The following is a 21,543-nucleotide window of genomic DNA, read 5'->3' on the forward strand; positions in this document are numbered from 1 at the left end:
CACACTAAAAAATTCCAATGGTTTTTGATAGCCGAAGTACTTGCAGGAGTCACCCCGTAACTCTGACTACAATGATTAGCACTGCTTGCTTGTTTTGTTCAGCCCTCCTTTGCAGACAGTCCCTAGGAATTTCATTATAACGAAAGTGGGAAGTCCAAACGCCAATTTGGATCACGGTTTTTCCTTTAAAAACATACCGAACCCTTGCTACATGTCTGTCACAATGAAAACAAAGTGAAATATTTAAATCCCTAAGGATAATAAATGAAAAAAATGTAATGAAATATATACATCAGGATCCATTTTTATAAAAAATATAAACTTATGTACATATGCACAATGAAATGTGTCTGGAGACATATTTCCTGGGTTTTAATAGTCATTAGTTTAGGATTTAGGAGATTCCAGGGGTGATTTTAACTCTGTTCTTCTGTTTCTCTATTCTACCCTAAATGTATTTTTAACTTAAAAACTTTTATCAAAGTTCATTACTTCCTATTACAATTCATATTACTGATGTCATGAGACAGGAATTACATTGGCTTTAGAGTATTCATGCTAAGTGAGACTTTTAAAACTATTTCTTAGAGAGTAGAGTCTAAGGATTTACATTTATAAATATGTATCTATGTGATACTAACTAAGCTTTCAACAGGGTCCTATTTAGTTAAGTAAAATACTAATAAATTCTCCAAAAATAATCTGCAATTAATCCTATGTCTAAATATAAGGGATATATTTAACTTGTAACCTCATTATACCTGTTTTCTCTAAAATATTTAAAGATATTTAAATTCTTCAGCTTTTCAATGACAAATGTGAGACTGGTATAACTTTCAAAACTGGCAAAAGTATAGGTGTTTCTACCTTTATATTAAACAGAAATGAAGACAAAGACATGTACGTGTCTTCACTAGATATGATGAAAAATTTCACTTTAATCTCTAATGATTTCCAGCTGCAGCTCAATTTAAAATTCCTCTATTGAAAAGTGAAAAGATTTGAACAAGCATACCACAAAAGCAAAAATCCAGCTAGCCAATAATCATACCACAAATAAGCCAATTCAGTTATTAGAGAAATGTAAATTAAAACCACAACAACAATCCACCGCATACCCACCAGATTGGCAACGAAAGGCTGACAATATCAACTTTTGGCAAAAATGTGAAGCAACAGAACTTTCATGTACTGCTAGAAAGTGCACAAATTGGTATGACCACTTCGGAAAACAGTCTGGCATTGTCTAATAAATTTGATGATATGTATTCTATGATCTAGCAATTCTACTCCTGGGTATGTATCCAGAAGACTCATGCATGTATGCATCAGAAACATGGCATAACAATGTGTAGAAGAGACTGAATTTAATAGCTAAAAAGTAGAAACAACTTAAATGTTCAACCGCAGAATGGATATATAAATTGTGAAATATTCACACAAGGGAATTCTATACAGTAACAAAAACGAATAAACTAGAGATAAATGTGGTAACGTAGAAGAATGTTATAGAGAGGTGAAAGAGACAAGACGCAAATATATACAGAGTGATAAAGTTCAAGAGCAAGAAAAACCTTAAACTTACGTGGTTTAGGAATATATAAATAGGCAGTTAAAAAATCAGGACAATGGTTACCTCCAGGGTACCACAGAGGAAGATGTGTTCTATATTACTACAGAGTAGCAGAAGGGGAATTCTGGAATACTTGACATGGATGAGGTTTCCACAGGTATTCCTTTAATAGTTTTTATACTGTATATTTTTGCATTTTTTGTATGTATGTTACAGTTCACACACACAAAAAAGGTATTAAAAAGAAATTGTTACTTCCATTGAAAATTTCTTTTTCTTTTAGGTTATCCACACATAGAGCTTCAAAACAAAGAAAGATAATGAACTTAATGGGTGAAACAACCTGATCAAGGCAATGCTTATTCATTTTAAATTAAATGTATCTGTTTATATGTCAGAAAATTGCTCTCTGTTGGATTAAAGTATTCTGTAAGAGTTAACCATCATTCTCTTTCCACACATAGCTAACTGAAGCCAATTTCAACCTCTACAGGAGATAAAAGCAAAGTCCTTTGATATTTTAAAGCATGTCCTTACCAGCCTGTCTGGTGCACACAGCATTTTTTCTCTTGCAACTGAGCAACAACCCCCTTACCTCCACTACTACCTCCTCCTCCCAAATTCAAGAAGTGCTGCTTTTAAGATGCAGCAATAAGCTTAGATGGCACAGCATAACTGAGCATTTTTTATTTCATTCCCAAACCTGAGAATGAGTTTTTGCCTGGTCAGAGAACCCTAATGTAAACAAATATTTTTCAACTCTAAAAAAAAATTTTAAAAAATTATATATATGTGTGTATACATATATATATAGACACACACACACACACACACGTATCTCTTAAGACAAATTGGACACCCCTTTAATCCCTGGAGTAATTAATGTAGATTAACTTCCTGATGTGAGAATGAGAAGAAAATGTGACTAAGAAAAAATGTGTTTTAACTGAATAATAATAAAGTGAAATCGTTTCACCTATTTGTGTCACCACATGAGCCTGTCATATAGCATACCTTGGCTTGGTTGATCATTCTCTTGTTCTCTTTTCAGAGTCATTTTCTTACCATTCATCTGAGCATGCAGTGCTTGAATTTCAGCTAACAAACTCCTTCTATCTGCTTTCTGGAGGCATTCCATGGCTGCTCGATATTCAATACCCTGTAAAAAAAAAAAAAAATCAAGAGAGATGTAAAAACAATAAAATTAACAACCAGGAAGTCTGAAGAATGACATGCTAAAATTTTGGGAAGATGTTACTAACGTTCTCTTCCTGCTCACTGGGATCTACTTTTTAGATAATAGTTTCCACGTTTATTTCAAAATTCTTTAAACACACAATAAAACATGATGAATAATATAATAAACACCCATGCACTTAGCCTAAGAAACAGCCCTTATACAGCTGAAGTCTCCTGTGTACAACTCCCTGAATACATCCTCCTCTGCACCATCTGCTCAAGAAATAACCAAATTCTAAGTCTGGTGTTATTTTCATGTACTCTGTACATACACACACATATCCTAAAAAATATACAGTTCTGTTTTAAAACTTTATATAAACGGCATCATACTGTATTCATTTTTGTTTAATTTGCCTTTTTCACCGAACATGTTGGTGAACCATCCTGCCTGACACATACAGCTCTAATTCACATTCATTTTCAATGTTATATAGTATTCCATAGTATGAATTATATAGCACATTTTATTTGAGCATCTTTTCATATATTTATTGGATACTCTCTATTTCTTCCATGAGCACATATCTATATCACTTGTCCATTTTTCCACTGGTTGTTTTATTCTCATTAGATATTTGGTGTGTAGATTTATTTTCTTGTGGTATTTCTGTCTGGCTTTAGAATCGGAACAATATTGTCCTCATAAAATGAGCTGGGAAGTGTTCCCTTCTTTATTTTGCAAGAGTTTGTGAAGAACTGGTATTAATTCTTCTTTCAACACTTGGTAGGATTCACTAGTGAAGTCGTCTGATACTGAACTTTACTTCGTGAGAAGTTTTAAAATTACTAATTTAACTCTTTGTTATACATTCAGATTTTCTATTTTTTCATGACTTAGTTTTAGTAGTTTGCATACTTTTAGGAATTTGTCCATTTAATGCCACTGTAAATAATTATTTTTAAAATTAAATTTTGGACTTATCTGGTGGTCCAACAGTTAAGACTCCATGCTTCCACTGCAGGGGGTGTGGGTTTGATCCCTGGTCCGGGAACTACGATCCCATATGCCGTGTGGCGTGGCCAAAAGTAAATAAATACATAAAATTACATTTTGTTTGTTGTTGAGAAATAAGATTTTTACATCTTGATCTTACATCCAACAACATAACCAAACTTTCCTATCGATTAAAAAAATCTACATGTGTAGATTCTCTTTAGTTTTCTATATAAGTGGATGAGGGGTCTTCCCTATTCCTACCCTTATTTAATTTCTCTTGCTTTTCTTTTCTAGCTAGATCTTTAGGACAAGGTTGAGCAAACTACTTAACCCTTTGTTAAGGAATGTTTTTAACATTTAACTATCAGATATGATGCTTGTTGTAGTTTTTGCAAGATATACCTGTTATATAGTTCATGAAATTCCTTTTTATTTTTAGTTTGTTATTTGTTTTAAGGTGTTTTAAAATATGAAATGCATTCATTCATTTGTTCACTGTATCTCTTGAGATGATCACTGGGGTTTTTTACCCTTTAATTTGTTAAAGTGATGAGTCACAAGAATTTTTCTTAATGGTATGCTACCTTTGCATCCCTGGATAAGTATACGGTGATTGTGTCTCTAAAAAATATGCATTGGTGGATTTGGCTTGTTAATATTTTGTTTAGGATTTCTGCATCTATGTTCATGAATAAAACAGGCCCATAAAGTTTCTTTCCTTAACAGGGTTATACTAGCTTTCTAATAAAAAGACAGGGCGTTTCTCCAATCATCTTACAATGGGAGCACAGATACACACACACACACACACACACACACACACACACACACACACACACACACACACACACACACACACACACACACACACACACACACACACACCTTTAACTATTCATTTGTTGATGGACATTTAGGCTGCTTCCATATCTTGGTAACTGTAAATAATGCTGCTATGAACTTTGGAGTGCATGTATCTTTCTGAATTAGTGTTTTTTTTTGGATATATACCCAGGAGTGGAATGCTGGATCTGAATGAGCTTTCATAAGCAAATATCTGCCCATTTCACCAAAGTTTTTGAATTGATGTAAAATTATTCATAGTATTCTATTACTTTTATATCTCAGCCATATCTTTAGTTATAATCCCATTTTTATTCTTAATTTTTTAAAAAGTGTGCTTTATCATTTTCCTTAACCTATTCTCCAGAAAAGTTTCTATTTTATTAACCCTTCAAAGAATCAACTTTCAAACGTGTTTATGTTCTCTACTGTACAAGCGTATGCATTTCACTAATTTCTTTTTTCCTTATTACAGTTGAGCCTCATTATTTGTGAATTACATATTTAAGAATTTGCCTACTCATTAAAATTTATCTGTAACCCTTAATTCAATACTGCGGTGCTCTTAAGTTTACTCTCCTACATGTGCACACAACAGCAAAAAATTTAAATTGCCACATGTGCATGTTCCTAGCTGAAGTCGAACAAAGTGACACTCTGCCGCCTTCTTTCATCTCTTATACTATAAACAAGTGTCCTGTTTGCCATCTATTTAGTGCTGTATTTTTGATACTTTTGTGCTTTTTATTGGTGATTTTGCTGTTTAAAATGGTCCCCAAGCATAGATATGAAGTACTATCTAGTATGCCTAAGCATAAGAAGGCTGAAAGATACATTACAGAGAAAATGCATGTGTTAGAAAATCTTTGTTTAGGTTTAAGTTATAATGCTGTTGGCCATGAGTTCAATGTTAATGAGTCAACAATACATAGTAAATAGGGTGTCTTTAAACAGAAACACACATAAAACAAGATTCTGTATTGACTGATTGACAAAAATGTCATCACCAGGTGCTCACAGAAGCCTACCCCCACCCCCCCATCTTATTTCCCCTGGTGGCAATAGCTCAACATTCCCAGCAGCTTTACGGAATCTAACTACTGTAAATAATGAGAACTGATGGTATTTTATTCCTTCTATTTTCTTTGGACTTATTTTGTTACTCTTTTTCTAACTTCCCAAGTTGGATGATTAGCTCATTAATTTTTAGTCTTGCTTATTTTCTAACATAAGACAAAACATTTAAGGTAATAATTTTTCTCCTAAATATTCTTAGTGGTTCCTGTTAAAATTTTAACCTTCAGACTTACTCTAAAACTAATCAATAGCTCACTTTCTCATTACTATTAAAAAGCATTCTTTGTTTTAAAGTTTGAGTTAAAGTTTCATTTTGATACCTGTTCTTGTATTCTCTGTTCCAAACAGTTTAATAATTCAACTGCATCTCTAGTACCTAGAGCTGTCAGCTCAGTCTGAAATGCAGCTAGTAAAACACCGTGCTCCTTTAAGAAAACCTGCTGAAGAGCAAGCAGAAGTTCACCTCGCCAGTCAGAGGAGCTCTCATGAGATTGAGAACTATCATAAACCTATAAAAAACAAAAGTTAGTTTTCAAATAAGCATGTTTAAGAACTGTTCTAAAAATGCTACCTGTCTACTAACCAAAATCAGTATTAGAAGCCTAAGAGGATACAGATTTATTTTCAAGTGTGCAACTTGGGGCATTTAAAAGTATATAGAAATTCATGTGAAAATACATCATAAAAGACAACAATTTATTTTGTAAAGTGACTTATTATCAATAAAAATCATATAAAGCTCTTTAGATGCGTAATATTCTTTGAGTACCTTGGCTTCCCTTTGCATTTGCATTTTGGTAATCAAATCCTTAAGAGATGAGATTGTACTGAGGTAAGCTCTTCTCTCTTCTAGCCAAGATTCTGAAGCTTGCTGAACAGAATGGTCTTCTCCGTCACTACAGGGAGACTCAGTAAGAGAGAGCACCTGCATGCCTTCATTATGGACAGCTCTCAGTAATCCCTAGAAACCATAACCCAAAAGCCAGAATTAGGACATTTTTTCAAAGACTGCAAAGTCAGACACGGAAAGAGAAACAAATTTTAACATAGTTTTATCCCAGTTAGACTGATTTAGAAAAGCCACTGCAGAAAGGAAACACCAGCCTACCATTACTGAATGTCTTCTTCCTATGGAGGGGTAAGCCAATCCCAGAAGACAGCCTATGACTTTGTGTAGCTCTCATCTCTAAGTTCCACATTTACCTAATGTGCTCTTCCTGGATTTAATTATTAGACACTAATTTGACCAAAAGAAATATGTAGGAGATAAGCTCTAGTCTTTGAGACTGCTTTAATAATTTTGGCAAACAAAAATATTAGGAATAGAAATTTTAAAGAAATCTTTATACAAATAACTATTAAATATACTGTACTTTATTATCTGCAGAATACAGAAATAAAACTAGAGCCCCAAGGTTCCTTCTAGCTATGCAATTCTCTCTTCAGAGAGATCTTACTATAGTATAGATCTTCTATACTAACTTCTAATAAACTGCTATGTTCAATGTAGAAAGTTTTACTAAAAGATGTCTGCCTTTTAGTACCTTTATTTTCTTTGGAAATGAATCTGTTGAACTTTCACCTTCTTCGCCTCGGCCTTCTGATGCTGTGTCAAATCCCTGACTTTGTGTAAGATAAATTCCCTGACCCCAGTCTGATCCAGAATCTAAAATAAAGAAAACCATTGACTATTAAAGAGAAACAAACTCTTTTTAAACAAGTACTACACAAATTCTAGAAATTTATATAACTTACCACTGGAACATATTTCTCTACTTTGGTAAGCATCGGAATGTGTTAATTCAGGAACTGAGGAGCCCTAATCAGAAAAAAAAAAAAAAAGAAGATAAAATTTTTTGGCTTTAATAAAAACAGGATCCAATGAATAGTTTTATTCTTTTGTAATGCTGTCAAAAAAGAAAAAAACAAATATGTCACACCTTTCACAATAAATGAAATATCCATGGTTTACAGTAAGTCTTTAATTTTTTTCTTCATGGATATTAACATAATAATAAGAGACATTAATAAATTAAGGAATGATAACATTGGGTTCTAAATCTGCACAGGAGCTTTGTGGAACATTATTATTTGACTCTACACAATGCAAAGATTTTAAATTGTAATTTTATCATAAAGAAGAGATTGCCCCAAATTTCTCTGTCTCTTTAAAAACATAAAATTCTGGGGAAAAAAATCATAGAATGTTGAAAAAACACATTATGAAAACCAAATACCTCTTTAGATCTCAGACACTGTATCACTGACTTCAAGGTACCACATTCCTCTGTCAGTAACTGAATAGCAACATAGTGATCTCTCTTTAAGGTTTCAGTTTCTGAAATATGTCTGGATTCCATATCCAGAATCTCAGCAGCATGTAGTTCTTGCATCTGCTCAATTTTTTCAGTAAACTGATTAATTACTTCAGTGACTTCCTCTGATGAACATTCACTCCGTAAATCAATTTGGATTCCTGCATTTCTAACAAGAATTTGTGGAGTCTGATTGCTGCTGTTGACCTTGAGAGTACCATCTGTCTGTGATGCAGAGCTTTTACCCACTTCTATAGGAAGTGGCTCTAACGTGCAGAACTTTCTGTTTTCTTGTACCTTGGTATTATCTTCTTTTTCTAAGAAGTAGGATAATTTCTCTTCTGCCTTTTTGAGTTGATCCCTAACTTGGCTTAAGTCTTTCTGGAGGAATGCCATATTTGTTTCTTTTACCTAAAACATAATGAATAGAACAGTGGAACATTCAGTTAAAAATGTCACATGTAGAATTTAGGGTAGAGAGGAGAGTGTAATTCACGCTAATATGCTCATTTTCCTCAGAATAACAGGAAAAACATTTCAGAAACACTCACAGTTTTCATCTATATTCACATATATGTATAGTCACAGATTACCACAGAAGTGAAATCATTTGATCAGCCTCTACTTTTGGTTCTCAGGGGATATACAGTACTCTTTAACATGCCTTTCTCCTCTTTCATTAACAGACTAGAGATTAAAAGCATCCCCCTAAAAAAGATTCCAAGGAAAACCAAACAAGAAAGATGACAGTAACGAAATTATATAATACCTTTTCATCAAATTTACAAAAGTTTTTTCCTAGCTGTTAAGTTATAGATCTGGGTTTGTTTTCATATAAGAGAATATACACTTTGAAATAAAATTAAAATAGGTAGAAATTGGAGCTATGTTACTTATTTTACCAAAAGCTCTTCTTGAAGTTCTTCTGCCTTCTCTTTATAACTGGCAAGTTCCTCTTTGGTAGCTGCTGACTCAGCTGTAAGAGTCTCAAATCGACCAAAAAATTCATTTTCTTCACTGGTATGAATCAGCTCAGTAGTTGTCTAAATGGCAGTGGAAAACATGAACACATTATTTTCAAAAAACAAAGCCAAGTTCAAGGTACTTGTGCATTCCAATAAAACTTTTTCAGGAAAGACTGCTTATCAGATAAAAGGGGTTAAAATGATCCATGTTCTTTCAACAAATAGGGAAACTCTTCACAAACATCATTTTATATTCTTTCTTTCTTTCTTTTTTTGGCTGCATCGGGTCTTCACTGAGGCACACGGGATCTTCGCTGAGGCATGCGGGACCTTTCGGTGTAGCATGCGGACTTCTCTCTAGTTGTGGCGTGCGGGTTTTTTTTCTTTTTTTCTCTTCTCTAGCTGTGGAGTGCAGGCTCCAGGGTGCGTGGGCTCTGTAGTTGTGGTACACAGGTTTAGTTGCCTCACGGCATGTAGGATTTTAGTTCCCCGACCAGGGATTGAACCCACATTCCCTGCATTGGAACGTGGATTCTTTACCACTGGACCACCGGGGAAGTCCCCATTCTATATTCTTGAGACAGTAAGAAAAGAATGATATTTCTGGGAATGAATGGTAAATCATGTCATTAGAACATATCCTAAAATTTTATAATTAATGAAAATAGTTTACCCATTCAAAAAAGTTTCATATTTATATCACTTTCCTCAAAAGATACCACGTGTTACTTTAGAAGTTTTATATATATGGAAAGTCACATTACTATTTTATTTTATTTATTTATTTTAAAATATTTATTTATTTTATTTTTGGCTGCGTCGGGTCTTAGTTGGGGCAGGCGGGATCTTCGTTGCAGCATGCAGGATCTTTTGCTGAGGCGCATGGGCTTCTCTCTAATTGTGGTACGTGGGCTCAGCAGTTGCAGCGTGCAGGCTCCAGAGCACATGGGCTCTGTAGTTGTGGCTCATGTGCTCAGTAGTTGCGACGTGCGGGTTTAGCTGCCCTGTGGCATGTGGGATCTTGGTTCCCCGACCAGGGTTCGAACCCGTGTCCCCTGAATTGGAAGGCGGATTCTTAACCACTGGACCACCAGGGAAGTCCCATCACATTACTATTTTAAATATCATTTACAGTAATTTATATAGTTCCAGTGAGCTAGGAGGAAAAAGCCTAGTAAATGGAAAGAATTGTTATCCTTTGCAAAATAAATATTTATAGAATCCTAATATATCAGTTAATTTCTGGTGTTCAGATAGGACTATACATTAACTTCTCAAAATTATAAATATATAAAGTGAGAATTTGAAAAGTAAAGTCCTTTCACACCTGTCCTATCCTATGCTAAGAAATAACTGTGATTTCAGATCTTTACATAAGTAGACTTAAAGGGGTGAAAGGATGAAATCTATTATGAGGTATAAAATCTGCAAAAGTGAATGACTTAAGACTCATACATTAATTCACTAGAACACTAATATATTTTGACATTTTCATTACTTAAAAGGAATGATGACCACTTAACATGCATGTTAGAGGAAAAAGGAAAAAACCCCCACAAATTCCAGAGGACATTTGTTATACTTAACATTTCCAAGTTTCTTCTGACTGCTCTACTTAATGACTATGGTAGTGAAATAAATATTGTGATTTTAAGACCACAAAATATAGCTTGTATCCATTGTTCTGGTGATAATAATGACTGTATGGAATGGTAATATTTTTTATAAAAACCCTTTATATATGAATCGCTAGATGTAAAGAACACTGTATTTAATAAATCAGCAGTAAGTTTAAGGAACAGGGAAAAGAGAGTTAGTTTCTTGGGGTATTTAAGTGGAAAAAAATCAAATACAAACTAACCTTGAGAACTTCAAAATCTCCTAGAGGGCTTCTTTTCCTTTCTTTGCTTCCCTGTTTTTTCTCATTGTCCTCCAATAGCTTCTGTAGCTCTAGTAGCGTCTTTTCTTTTTCCAAAGCATTTTTTTCTGAAGTTTCTACCTGCATTTCAACCACCTGGCTTTCTAACTCTGATATTCTCAAGGTCAGTGCTGACACATTTGACTCCACCTCATTTTCCGTTAGTTGGTTTAAATTCTGTGTATTTGTTCCTCCAGGTTCTGGTGAAACTGCTTGTTTATCTTGACAGAATTTTGCATATTCTTTAACTGCTTCGAGTTGGACCTGACTCACAAGAGCAGCAGCCACCTTTTCCTCAAGTATATTTTGCAGGTTTGCCATCTTCTTTTTCAGTGCTTCTTTTTCAGACTGGCCTTGCTCCTGCAGGTCCTTTATTTGTTTATGACATTGGGTAAGTTCTAAGTCCTTTGCACTCACAGTGCTCTCAAGTTGTAGCACCTGTGTTTGCAAACTGCTTATGGAAACTCTGCTATTTTCTTCAAAAGATTTGAGGTAAGTCGGATTTTCTAGGGGTTTACGAGCACCCTCAGTAAGGACTACTTCGAGTCCAGGTTTGTTTCTGCTCAGATCATCTACAGCCATGTTAACACTTTTCTCTGGTATACTATGGATTTCTTCCATATTTTCACGTTCTCTCTTTAAGCTACATAATTCTTGTGTTAGCTGGTTCATTTTTAAATTGGTTTCTTTAAGTACACTTTTTGTCAAGGCCATTTCTTCATTAGTGGTTTCTACTTGCTTTTCCATAGCCAGTTTTTCAGCTATTACTATATCCAACTGATGTTTTAAACTATCTGCTTCTTCTGGGAGAGAATTAGTAACCACCGATGTCTTCTGTTCAATATTTGCCAATTCCTGTTGAAGCTTTTCAATCACTTCATTGAGCTGCTCAATTTCTTCTTCTCTATTTTTCTTCACACGTTCTTGATCACTCATCAAACATTCTATCTGGGTTTCAAGATCCCTTATTAGTTCATTTTTTTCTTCAATAACCTATTAGTTAACAAAAAAGTAACATATACAATAAATATGTATTTATATTTAGGGAATTTTATTTTATTTTACGGCAGGATCTTAAAGTGTTGATCACACACTCAAAAATAATTTACTTCTCAGACATCCTAAATTAATTTTAATATAGACCAACAGTCCTCCATCACATCAAACAAGGACCTTATTTAGAACATCATTCAGAAAGTCATTAAACATAAAGTAATTTAGGCATTTAATAGATGATTTCCTATACGTAAAATAGTCAATATCAATACAATCTAATTGAAAAGGATGCAGTATTGAAATATAACAGTCTATAACAGGATAAAGTACTGAAATAAAAGTCTAAAACAGTGCTCAAATGTCATTATCTTATTTAGCTCACACAAAACAGAAGAATTTTTAATAGATTTGGTTAGAGTCATATGATGAAATCTGAGTCACCAGAGACTCCCTATAAAACATCAAAAATCTTTGACAATGTTAGGAAGGGATAAACATATACATAGCTTGTTAAACCAGTATGTCTTATTAAATTAAAATTAATGGGTAAAAGAGAATTAAAGTTTTACTTGGTTTTTATATTCACAAAGAAACTGAAAAATAACCATCTTGCCCTTTAAAATTCTAGCTTAGCCACTATGGAAAACAGTATGGAGGTTCCTTAAAAAACTGAAAACAGAGCTACTATATGATCCAGCAATCCTACTCCCGGGCATGTATCCACAAAAGACAAAAACTCTAATTTGAAAACATACATGCACCCCAATGTTCATAGCAGCACAAATTACTATACATAAAATACATAAAGAACAAAGATTTACTTTATAACACAGGGAACTCTGTTTAATATTTTGTAATGACCTATAATGGAAAATAATCTGGAAAAAAAAAAAACCTAGATCACTTTGCTGTACACCTGAAACTAACACAATATTGTAAATCAACTATACTTCAATAAAAAATAAAAATAAAATTCTAGTTTAAATAATTTCATGTAATAATTTTAAATTAGTGTACCTTGTTATCTGTTGTAATTTTAAGTTGATGCTGAAGTTTCGTAATTTGCTCATTCAATTGGTCAATTTCTACCTCTTTTTCCTGCATTATTTGAGCAAATTTCCCAAATAGTACATGTTGGTCCTGGGTAGAGATAGGATCAGCTTGCTTTATGGCAAATCCCAGTTTCTCCATTTCATCCTAGGAACAAAAATAACCATCCCAGTTGGATAGGGCATTACACGTGATTTTCGGAACATTCTGTCAATTAAGTCTTACCAAGCTATAGCATCTAAAACATACAAATGAAAAAAAAAAATCAGAGCTATTATATAATTATTGTAAATCAATAATTCTTAAAATGTTTTGATAAAGGTCTCCAAAATTTTTCATTTCTGATGAATTCAAATGTTTATGTTGGCTTGAAGATAAATTCCATGCAAATCCATCTGCAGCTAATGTTCCTCTTTTAAGTATTATTTAGCGGCTGGATTTAGCAAATGCTTAATACTGCAACTACTACACAAGACAAAAACAATGAATTATTTAGAGGCAAAGTTTTCCTTAAGTAATTACCTTAAATAATTTGTTTTCTTGTTCAAGTTCTTGTAGGCGGGTAGTAGATTCCTTTTTCTGTATTTCTAATTGCATATGTAGTTGCTGGACTTCTTCATTCTTATTTTCCAGTTCTTCTCTGAACTGTTCTAACTGTTCTTCTAAGTTTGTGATCTTTGATACCAAAATTATCAAAAGGAAAGAGAAAAAACTGTTCATACAAATGTTTATTTGTCAAGAGAGAATGAAAAGTGCTGTATTGGCTCTATAGTATATATGCTTAAAACACGTGAGCCATGAGAATAAAGGAAAGGGGTTTCTCTAAGCCAGATGTAACTGTGTAGTTTCTAGACATTTTCAAACTAAACACCTTTAAACCATCCTGCCCAAAGCAAAGACGAGACCTTCAGAGGAAGGATACAAGGAGCCATTTCCTACCTAAAATTATCCTCTGATAAAGCATAAAAGAGTCATGGGAGGAAGGAAAAGAGTCCACATTTTAGATCTTATTTTATGTTAAATTAATTGCTATTAAAAATGCTCAAGAAAGCTGTAGAATTAGGTCAGTTATTTTAGCCACCAAGTGAGATTAGCTCAATTTAGTCCATATCAATACTTAACCCAATGAAAGGTTTGGCAGCCACATGCCTTATTTGAGCAGAAGGAAGCAGAGGTAGATGCTAAGAGCAAGAGACCCTTAGGTCTGAAATAACAGAAACTTAAAGAGTAAGTTAGTAAAACCATTTTAGGAGAAAATTAGAGTGTTCCTATATGTAGGACAACTGAAATTCAGCTCATTTCTGAGCACAGATTACCACTAATGGTAAAGCAACTGCTCTTTGATGGCTATGTAGAGACTGAAACTAATGATGAATATTAAGAGTTTGGTTTAATATTTGGGTTTGGTTGAGGAGAGGAACAGTCATTTAGCTCAATGCTTTGTAGCTTCTTAATACATTTTTAATGAATGGATTTTCAAATGTGTATTTACCTATGATCAAAATTGCTGCATTAAAAGCAACCTAAGACACAAGAGCAGCATTTAGTGGCAGCTGGCTCAGAAAGTACATATAAAACATTTATTACCTTAGAACTTGAAAGGGAGCATATTCTGATTACACACCGATACGTAATCAGAATCATATCTTAGCATTAGCAAGACAAAGACCTTCAGAATCATTTAGCCTAATATTTCATTAATAGAAATCATACTGATATTAGTAACAATAGCCATCATTTATAGACAATTTATTGTTAGGCACTGCATAAGATGCTTTATATGTATTATTTTTTAAAAAACCCTATAACAACTTTATGAGATCTTTACTAGGATTATCTCCATTTCAGAGATGAGGAAGGGGGTCACTGAGAGAGGAGCACCTTGACCTGCAGTCACAAGGCCAGTATGTGGAAGCCAGTTTTTGAACCTCAGGAGTTTACCTCTGGAAGCTTACATTCTTAACTATCATTTATCCTGCTTCTAATAACTAATGTCTAAGACATATTTAAATAATTTTCTTTAACACTGATATTAAACTCAGTAGGCACACCTTAAATATAGTTAGTAGATGTGCATATATAATTATCAGGTTAGTTTGCTGAAAATTGTGATGATTATATCTTCTTCAAAGTTACCTAATATAATGGTATTTACACTTATCCCTATCTTCTATGACTACGTTTGATGACAAGGTATTATTTCAACACATACATAGATATTTAAGTTCAAAATTACTGCCCTTGCCCTGCCTCACCTGATACTTATTTTCTTTTTTGATAAAACAGTTTATGGTCAAATTCTTAGCCTTAATATTCAAAGAGTGGTCCCTGGAGCAGAAGTGGCCTCACCTGGGAACATGTTAGAAGCACAGATTCTCAAGCCCCACCCCAGACCTACTGAATCAGATTCTTCATTTTAACAAGATCCCCACGGGATTCATATGCACATTAAAGTTTGAGAAGCACTGGTCTAAAGCACTAACATTCCCATCATAAGTAGCTGAACTTGAGGCATCAAAACAGAGACTTCAATTCCCAAAATGACACTGTAAGGCATTCTCTTCTCTTACTCAGCAGTTGCAGTCCCTGGCTGTCTTATTACTGAGTCTATGACAACCAAAAACCAGAAAAATATTATTAAGGTCTAAAAATAGAATGGTAGCTTTCTGGTTTAACCTTGTTCTATTTTGCTACCAAATGATATCTAGATGGTTTGGATTACATTAATTTGCACGTATTTGTGTTTTAAGTATTCTTCTCTTTCAAATGTGTGTGTGTGTGTGTGTGTGTGTGTGTGTGTGTGTGTATATGTGTGTATACATATCCTAGTTAGGAGATTCCTTGAAGATCGGTACTGGTTTTACAATTGGACAGTGGTGTTTTACAATTGGACAGTGGTGTTCTACACATAGGAGTTCAATAAATGTTGAATGACAGTCTATAATACTTCTCACCAACAGGGCAAAACATGCCCGGATGTTTTGGCAGTATAGCATCACAGGGCTCCAGAATCAGAGAAATCGAGGAGGAATTCTTGTTTAACCACTTACTGTGTGACTATGAGCAAGTTCCTTAACCTCTCTTAAGATCTGGTTTACTCATGTATAAAGTGGAAATATCAATAGAACCTATCCTCAGGGAGACTGCAAGGGTTAATGACATAAGATGTTTAAAATACTTAGCACTTTCTAGCACAGACTTCAACAAAGTTAACTATTATTATTTATTATTGCCATTTGTAAGCCAGATCTCTTTAACTCTATAAAGAGCTAAAACCACCTTCACAGAGCTAAAACCTAACTGAAGGCATCTTTTTCTTAAAGAAATTCTTCCTTCTATTTCTCTCCACATTATTCTCCTTCTCTTATACATCCTGAAATTCCTATCTTCTAAGGTTTTCTTCTCTTTCTATTCATTTTGAATTTCTAAATACTGTAATAAACTTTAAAACAAAGTTTTACACAAACAGGCTATGAGAGTAGTAGGAAGTATCTCAGATATAATGACACATAGACATCTTATGTTTATACTATCAGATATCTGAAAACATTTGCCTAGTACAGGAGAGAATGCTTAAGAAGTTATTTTCATTAAAAGATATACGTTTCAATTTTAAATTCCTATCTTTCAGTCTCCAGTTACTGAGTGAGTGGGTTCTGACAGAATACTTGTCACTGTTATTCAAACGTGAATAACAGTGACAAGTATTAGTAGACCAACGTTAGCCATCAGTTTAATTCTTTACTCATTCAACATGGCTGCCTCTGTTTCATCTGTAAAAACTGGGAGCTGGTTGACAGAAGCTCTCTAAGGCCTCTTGTAGTTCCAACAACTATGAGTCTAAGTAAATAGTAGGCAGTTATTGGATACTTACTTCAAGAAATTAAGGTGTTAAGTAGCATTAAATAAAATTCAAATGACAATAAAAATATAAAATTAGTAAACTTAATCAGTTATCCATAATCAATTATCATTGCTTTTGCAACCAGTTTTGGAGTTCCATTTTTTTAGAAAGCAGACAATTCATTTGATTATTTAGTGTAAGGTAAATCTTTAAATGTTAATTCTTTCCGAAACACACAGAAGTGGTTACGTATCAACAAAAATGTTCTCTGTCTCTCACATAAAAGCCAAAAAACAAAATAAATACGAATCTCTTAGATAAACATTAGTCAGTACTACGTGAAAATGAGAAAATAACCATTCTCATGGAAATGATCATTTCCATTAGTCATTTATATAGATGACTTTTTTCTCCTCCAAACTACAAGCTCTCCAAGCTATAGTTTTAGCTGACATCTAAATCATTCTTCTATTTTTCAAAGCACTCATTAACATTAATATACTGTTTACATTCAATAAGTATTTCTTAAAATACATCAAATGTCCTGATAAAATTATATGGAAAGAGATAAAAATGTAATTAAAAATTTTAAAACATTTAAAATATGATATAGCTAGACGACACAGAGTACAATATGCTTTAGAAAAACTAATGGTAGACAAAGGTTTAAATAATTAGGAACTGGAAATTACTGTTTCAAAAGTGCATTTTCTGGTTTTTTTTTTTTTTGGAAAGGGAGGGAGTAGAAAAACATAAAAGAACTTTATAGAATTACTTTATTATTAATCTTTTGTTTTAAGAACATGTTTAGCACACTGTAAAAAGGCACTGTTATCTCCCAGGGCAATACAACTTAAAAAAAACCAAAACCCACAGCAAAGTAGCAGTAATTCAAAGCCTATGGTAAAGTCAAGAGGAAGATACTGCCTTGGGTCCAAACCCTACTATCTCTCTGCACTCTCCTCTTCACTGAATTCATACCTACCAAACCAGCCACCTTTTCCGTCCTCAAAACTTCCTCCCATGTCCAAGCGTTTTTACTTGTCCCCTCTTCTTCATTTCAGTTTATTTGTTCAAATGTTTACTGTCTTCCAAGTTCAACTTAGGCAATAAGCTAAGAAACTCTAAACTTTAGTTTTAGACCATAAACTTCATTCTAATCAAATGATATTTTCTAAAATAATTCAAGCCACACTTTGTCATTAAAAATAAACTTACCTCTTTTTCCTTTCTGTCTATGGCATCTCGCTCAGCCTGCAACTGTATTTCTAGAGACAATTCCGCTTTAGCTTCTACAGATCCAAACTGTCTTCGGTCCTCTACCTTTAAATATATAAGAATTTTCTCAAAATTTCAGACATTAAATCCTGACTATCCATTTTAATTGGAGAAGCAGCAATTCTATTTCTCCAATTAGAAGTAGATAATCTACATTAGTGAATGATCAAAAGTTACAACATTCAGTCTTGAATGCATCTTATACAAATTAAGACAGGAATTGCTTGACAATCTTAAAATTCATTTCTCAGACAAAATGAAGGCTATCCCCTCAACTGCTCCCCTCCCAATTTCCTTATCCTGCTCTTCTTTCATTCATCTTTGCTTTTTGTAGCATAACAGGAACAGATCTCATTGCTTCTTAGTTTGGGGTAAAGCATCAGCCTAAACTGGTGCTTACAGCTTTTTCACTTTGCTATTATTTTAGAATCACAAACTTACTGCTGGTTAAAAGGGTAATTAATTCTTCTGGTTTAATTAATCTTTATCAGGACTCATATGCAAGGAACATTTGGAGATAAGAATAAACAGAAATGGTTATGATGTCAATGAAGACATCAAGATATATACACTATGCAATAATATCAACAAAGCATCATCAGTGATTTTTTTAATTAAACTGATGTTCGGGGCTTCCCTGGTGGCACCGTGGTTGAGAGTCCGCCTGCCGATGCAGGGGACACGGGTTCGTGCCCCGGTCTGGGAGGATCCCACATGCTGCGGAGCAGCTAGCCCCGTGAGCCACAACTACAGAGCCTGCACGTCCGGAACCTGTGCTCCGCAACGGGAGAAGCCACGACAGTGAGAGGCCCGCGTACCGCAAACAAAAACAAAAACAAAAACAAAAACTGATGTTCATGTAACTAAGAGTAATCCGTACTAAAACACTTGATAAAATTAACCAAAAGAAAATGTCACACCTTTTGAAAACTGTCCGTACTCATGAGTAAGGCTTGCTCCAATTCCCTTACTCTGAACTCCAGTTTCTCAATTTCTTCATTACGCTCCTGTATATCCCTCTGAAGCTGCTCTTTAGAGAGCAAAAGCTCACTGCACTTGTCCGTTTTTTCTTTCAGATGATTTGTTAACTGTTCAACCTGGAAATATAATAAGCAAAAACTGTAATGTTAAAAAAATGTAAGCATGTTAATAATATATCTATCCTCATTTCAAAAAGGATTTTTAGACGCTATGCTAATTTTATTTTTGATAAGGATAGCGCTATTGTCTCCCACTATAGCAACGTTTTCTGAGTTGATACATCTAAGCAGTACTAGTAAAAGAGAAATAATATTGCTTTCACCAAACCTTTTAAAAAAGTTCTCTTAAGACTAACAGTTTCTCTAGCTAGGAGGAGCAACAATACATTTTTGAATAATGTTGAATTACAAGCTCTAATGGCACAGCCACACCAAAACCTAATAAAGAAAACAAGTTTACACAGTACTGACTTAACATTTATATGTAAGATAAGATGACCTAAAAAACTTTCATGGATTATGTTTTTCTTTCCACAAATGGTTATATCGATACATATAATAATACAATGGTTCTAAATACCCCAGGGATGGGAGGAAATTGAGGACCTTTAGTACAGTCACTTGGAAAGCTTTGCAGCCTACAGATTCCACCAGCCCAGAACAGAGGTGAGAATACCAGGTGCTGAGAGGGATTTGTGCACCCTGAAAGTTTCCCTAAGTGATTCTGATATGCAGCACCATTCAAGTGAATGGCTCTGTGATGGAAGGATACAGGAAGGATCAATAAGGTAGCTTGTGAAATTAGTTCCAATCAAGTGAAGAGAGAAAGCTTATTTAAAAAAAAGAAACGTGATGGTAAGAAAAAAAGGAATTCTACCTTATTTCAGTGAGATACTTTCAGGAAATTATCTAAAAATGGCACTTATTCCTCAAAACATTAGAAGAAATGCAAGCTTACCTACAATTACAGGTTCAAGGATGACAGTAATAAAGTCTGAGGAGAAACTTTAACAATAAAAGGTGGACTAAGTTTGAAGTGAGGTCAAAGGAAAAGACAGTAAAGGAGGTATAGCAAAATGGCACAATATACTGTTACAGTTAGATTTTTTTTTTTTGATCCTGAAAAAATCAGAAGCTGGGGACTCAGATCTGGCAAAGTAAGGAGAAAACAAACGGATCAATGATTTGGAAGAAAATCAAATACACACATCCTTCTTAGTTTCTTGAAGTTTCATGAATGAGGCAGCTCACTCTTTTTAAATATAAGAAAACAAATAGTAGGAAATGACAGGAAGTTCTAGAGCTTAAATATTCTTTTGAGTGTCAACGAACACACAGCTACTTTTCAAAATCTAAAAAGGTCAGGAACAAGATGAATAACTATAAATTCTGTGGGGATTGGTAACTTTTCTACTGCTCCAATAGATAAGGCTGTTCTACATCAGTTTCCTTCTATTAAATGAGAATGTAAATAACATTTTACTACAATGAGTTTATCGGTATTTTATACTTCTTTGGAATTTTTAGGGTTTCAAGAACCTTCTCATATTGAAGTAATATTTAAGTTTCTGATTTTGAAGATTTATATACAATAGAAAGAAGTCCTTTTAAGTTTTTTATTATATGCATCTTATTTTACACATAATATACAAATTATTGTATGGTAGACAGTATCAGTAAAATTCTTACCTCTCTAGTTTGATGTTCACTGATAGGCTGGAATCGAGGTACGACCTTAAGTTGCTGTTCTAGTTTCTGTATTTCCTGTTGGAATACATCTCTCTCGTGTTCTCTATCAATGGCTTGCTCCTGAAGTTTAATAATAATAGTAACTGAAGAAATAACATTTATTGAAGCTATTATTTCCCTTACTTCCCTTTAATTGTAGGCACAGTTTTGTTTGAAGACGAACAACTGATGATCACGGGAATACCCCAAACCAAAAAGGTTTAAAAAGATAACATTTGTTGTATGGTACATAACCTATTATGGCTCTTCAACAAAAATTTAAGCATTTAAACGTTATCTGAAGCACAACACTTTTAAAAATTCAAGTAATGTTAAACACAGAATGAAATAAATATGTTCTTCTTAAAATGAATTTACTTTTTTGGAAGAAAGGAGGAATTCCACTATTAATTTAGTCATTAAACAAAAAAAAAGTAGAACAAATTGTGTAGTAAATCAATTTCTTTCATTTTAATCTAGGTTTTACACCTAAAATTATAAAATGTGTAAGAATCTTATTCTATGATCTGTGAAGATAACACACGGCTTAAATGAAATCCCAAGGAAGAAAATCCATGTGAAATTAGAGACTTAACATCTTTTTGGAAGAGAGTAATGACAGCATGACAACTGTTCCAGTCCTTTGCTTCCAGAGCACACTTGTTACCTGGGTTAAACATTGGTGGCCAATTAGCTTTTAGGATCCTAACTTGCTTTGGCTATTGGTTAAGAAAAAGACTAGGACAAACTTCTGAACTATGAATTTGGAAAGGCTAACTGGTAGGGCTTACTCATAA

General features: G+C 33.8%; 1 protein-coding gene across 9 annotated transcripts in view; it reads right to left on the reverse strand.

Moving 5' to 3' along the window:
* The window catches only part of AKAP9 (A-kinase anchoring protein 9), a 147,312-nt gene that overhangs the window by 16,496 nt on the left and 109,273 nt on the right, over positions 1-21,543 (reverse strand). For 7 of the 9 annotated variants that reach the window (XM_060020544.1, XM_060020548.1, XM_060020545.1 and 4 more), the window contains 13 exons: positions 20,708-20,827; positions 18,959-19,135; positions 17,979-18,083; positions 13,439-13,591; positions 12,884-13,063; positions 10,814-11,863; positions 8,890-9,030; positions 7,910-8,398; positions 7,428-7,491; positions 7,217-7,338; positions 6,442-6,633; positions 5,993-6,181; positions 2,588-2,732 (listed from right to left, as the gene is read on the reverse strand). In XM_060020544.1, the coding sequence (XP_059876527.1) occupies positions 2,588-2,732; positions 5,993-6,181; positions 6,442-6,633; positions 7,217-7,338; positions 7,428-7,491; positions 7,910-8,398; positions 8,890-9,030; positions 10,814-11,863; positions 12,884-13,063; positions 13,439-13,591; positions 17,979-18,083; positions 18,959-19,135; positions 20,708-20,827 (3,127 nt within the window). The remainder of the gene's footprint in view (positions 1-2,587; positions 2,733-5,992; positions 6,182-6,441; positions 6,634-7,216; positions 7,339-7,427; positions 7,492-7,909; positions 8,399-8,889; positions 9,031-10,813; positions 11,864-12,883; positions 13,064-13,438; positions 13,592-17,978; positions 18,084-18,958; positions 19,136-20,707; positions 20,828-21,543) is intronic. The other 2 variants (XM_060020543.1, XM_060020546.1) reach the window with 2 other exon arrangements.

Source organism: Delphinus delphis, chromosome 9 (assembly GCF_949987515.2).
Source record: "Delphinus delphis chromosome 9, mDelDel1.2, whole genome shotgun sequence".
Classification (NCBI taxonomy): Eukaryota; Metazoa; Chordata; class Mammalia; order Artiodactyla; family Delphinidae; genus Delphinus; species Delphinus delphis.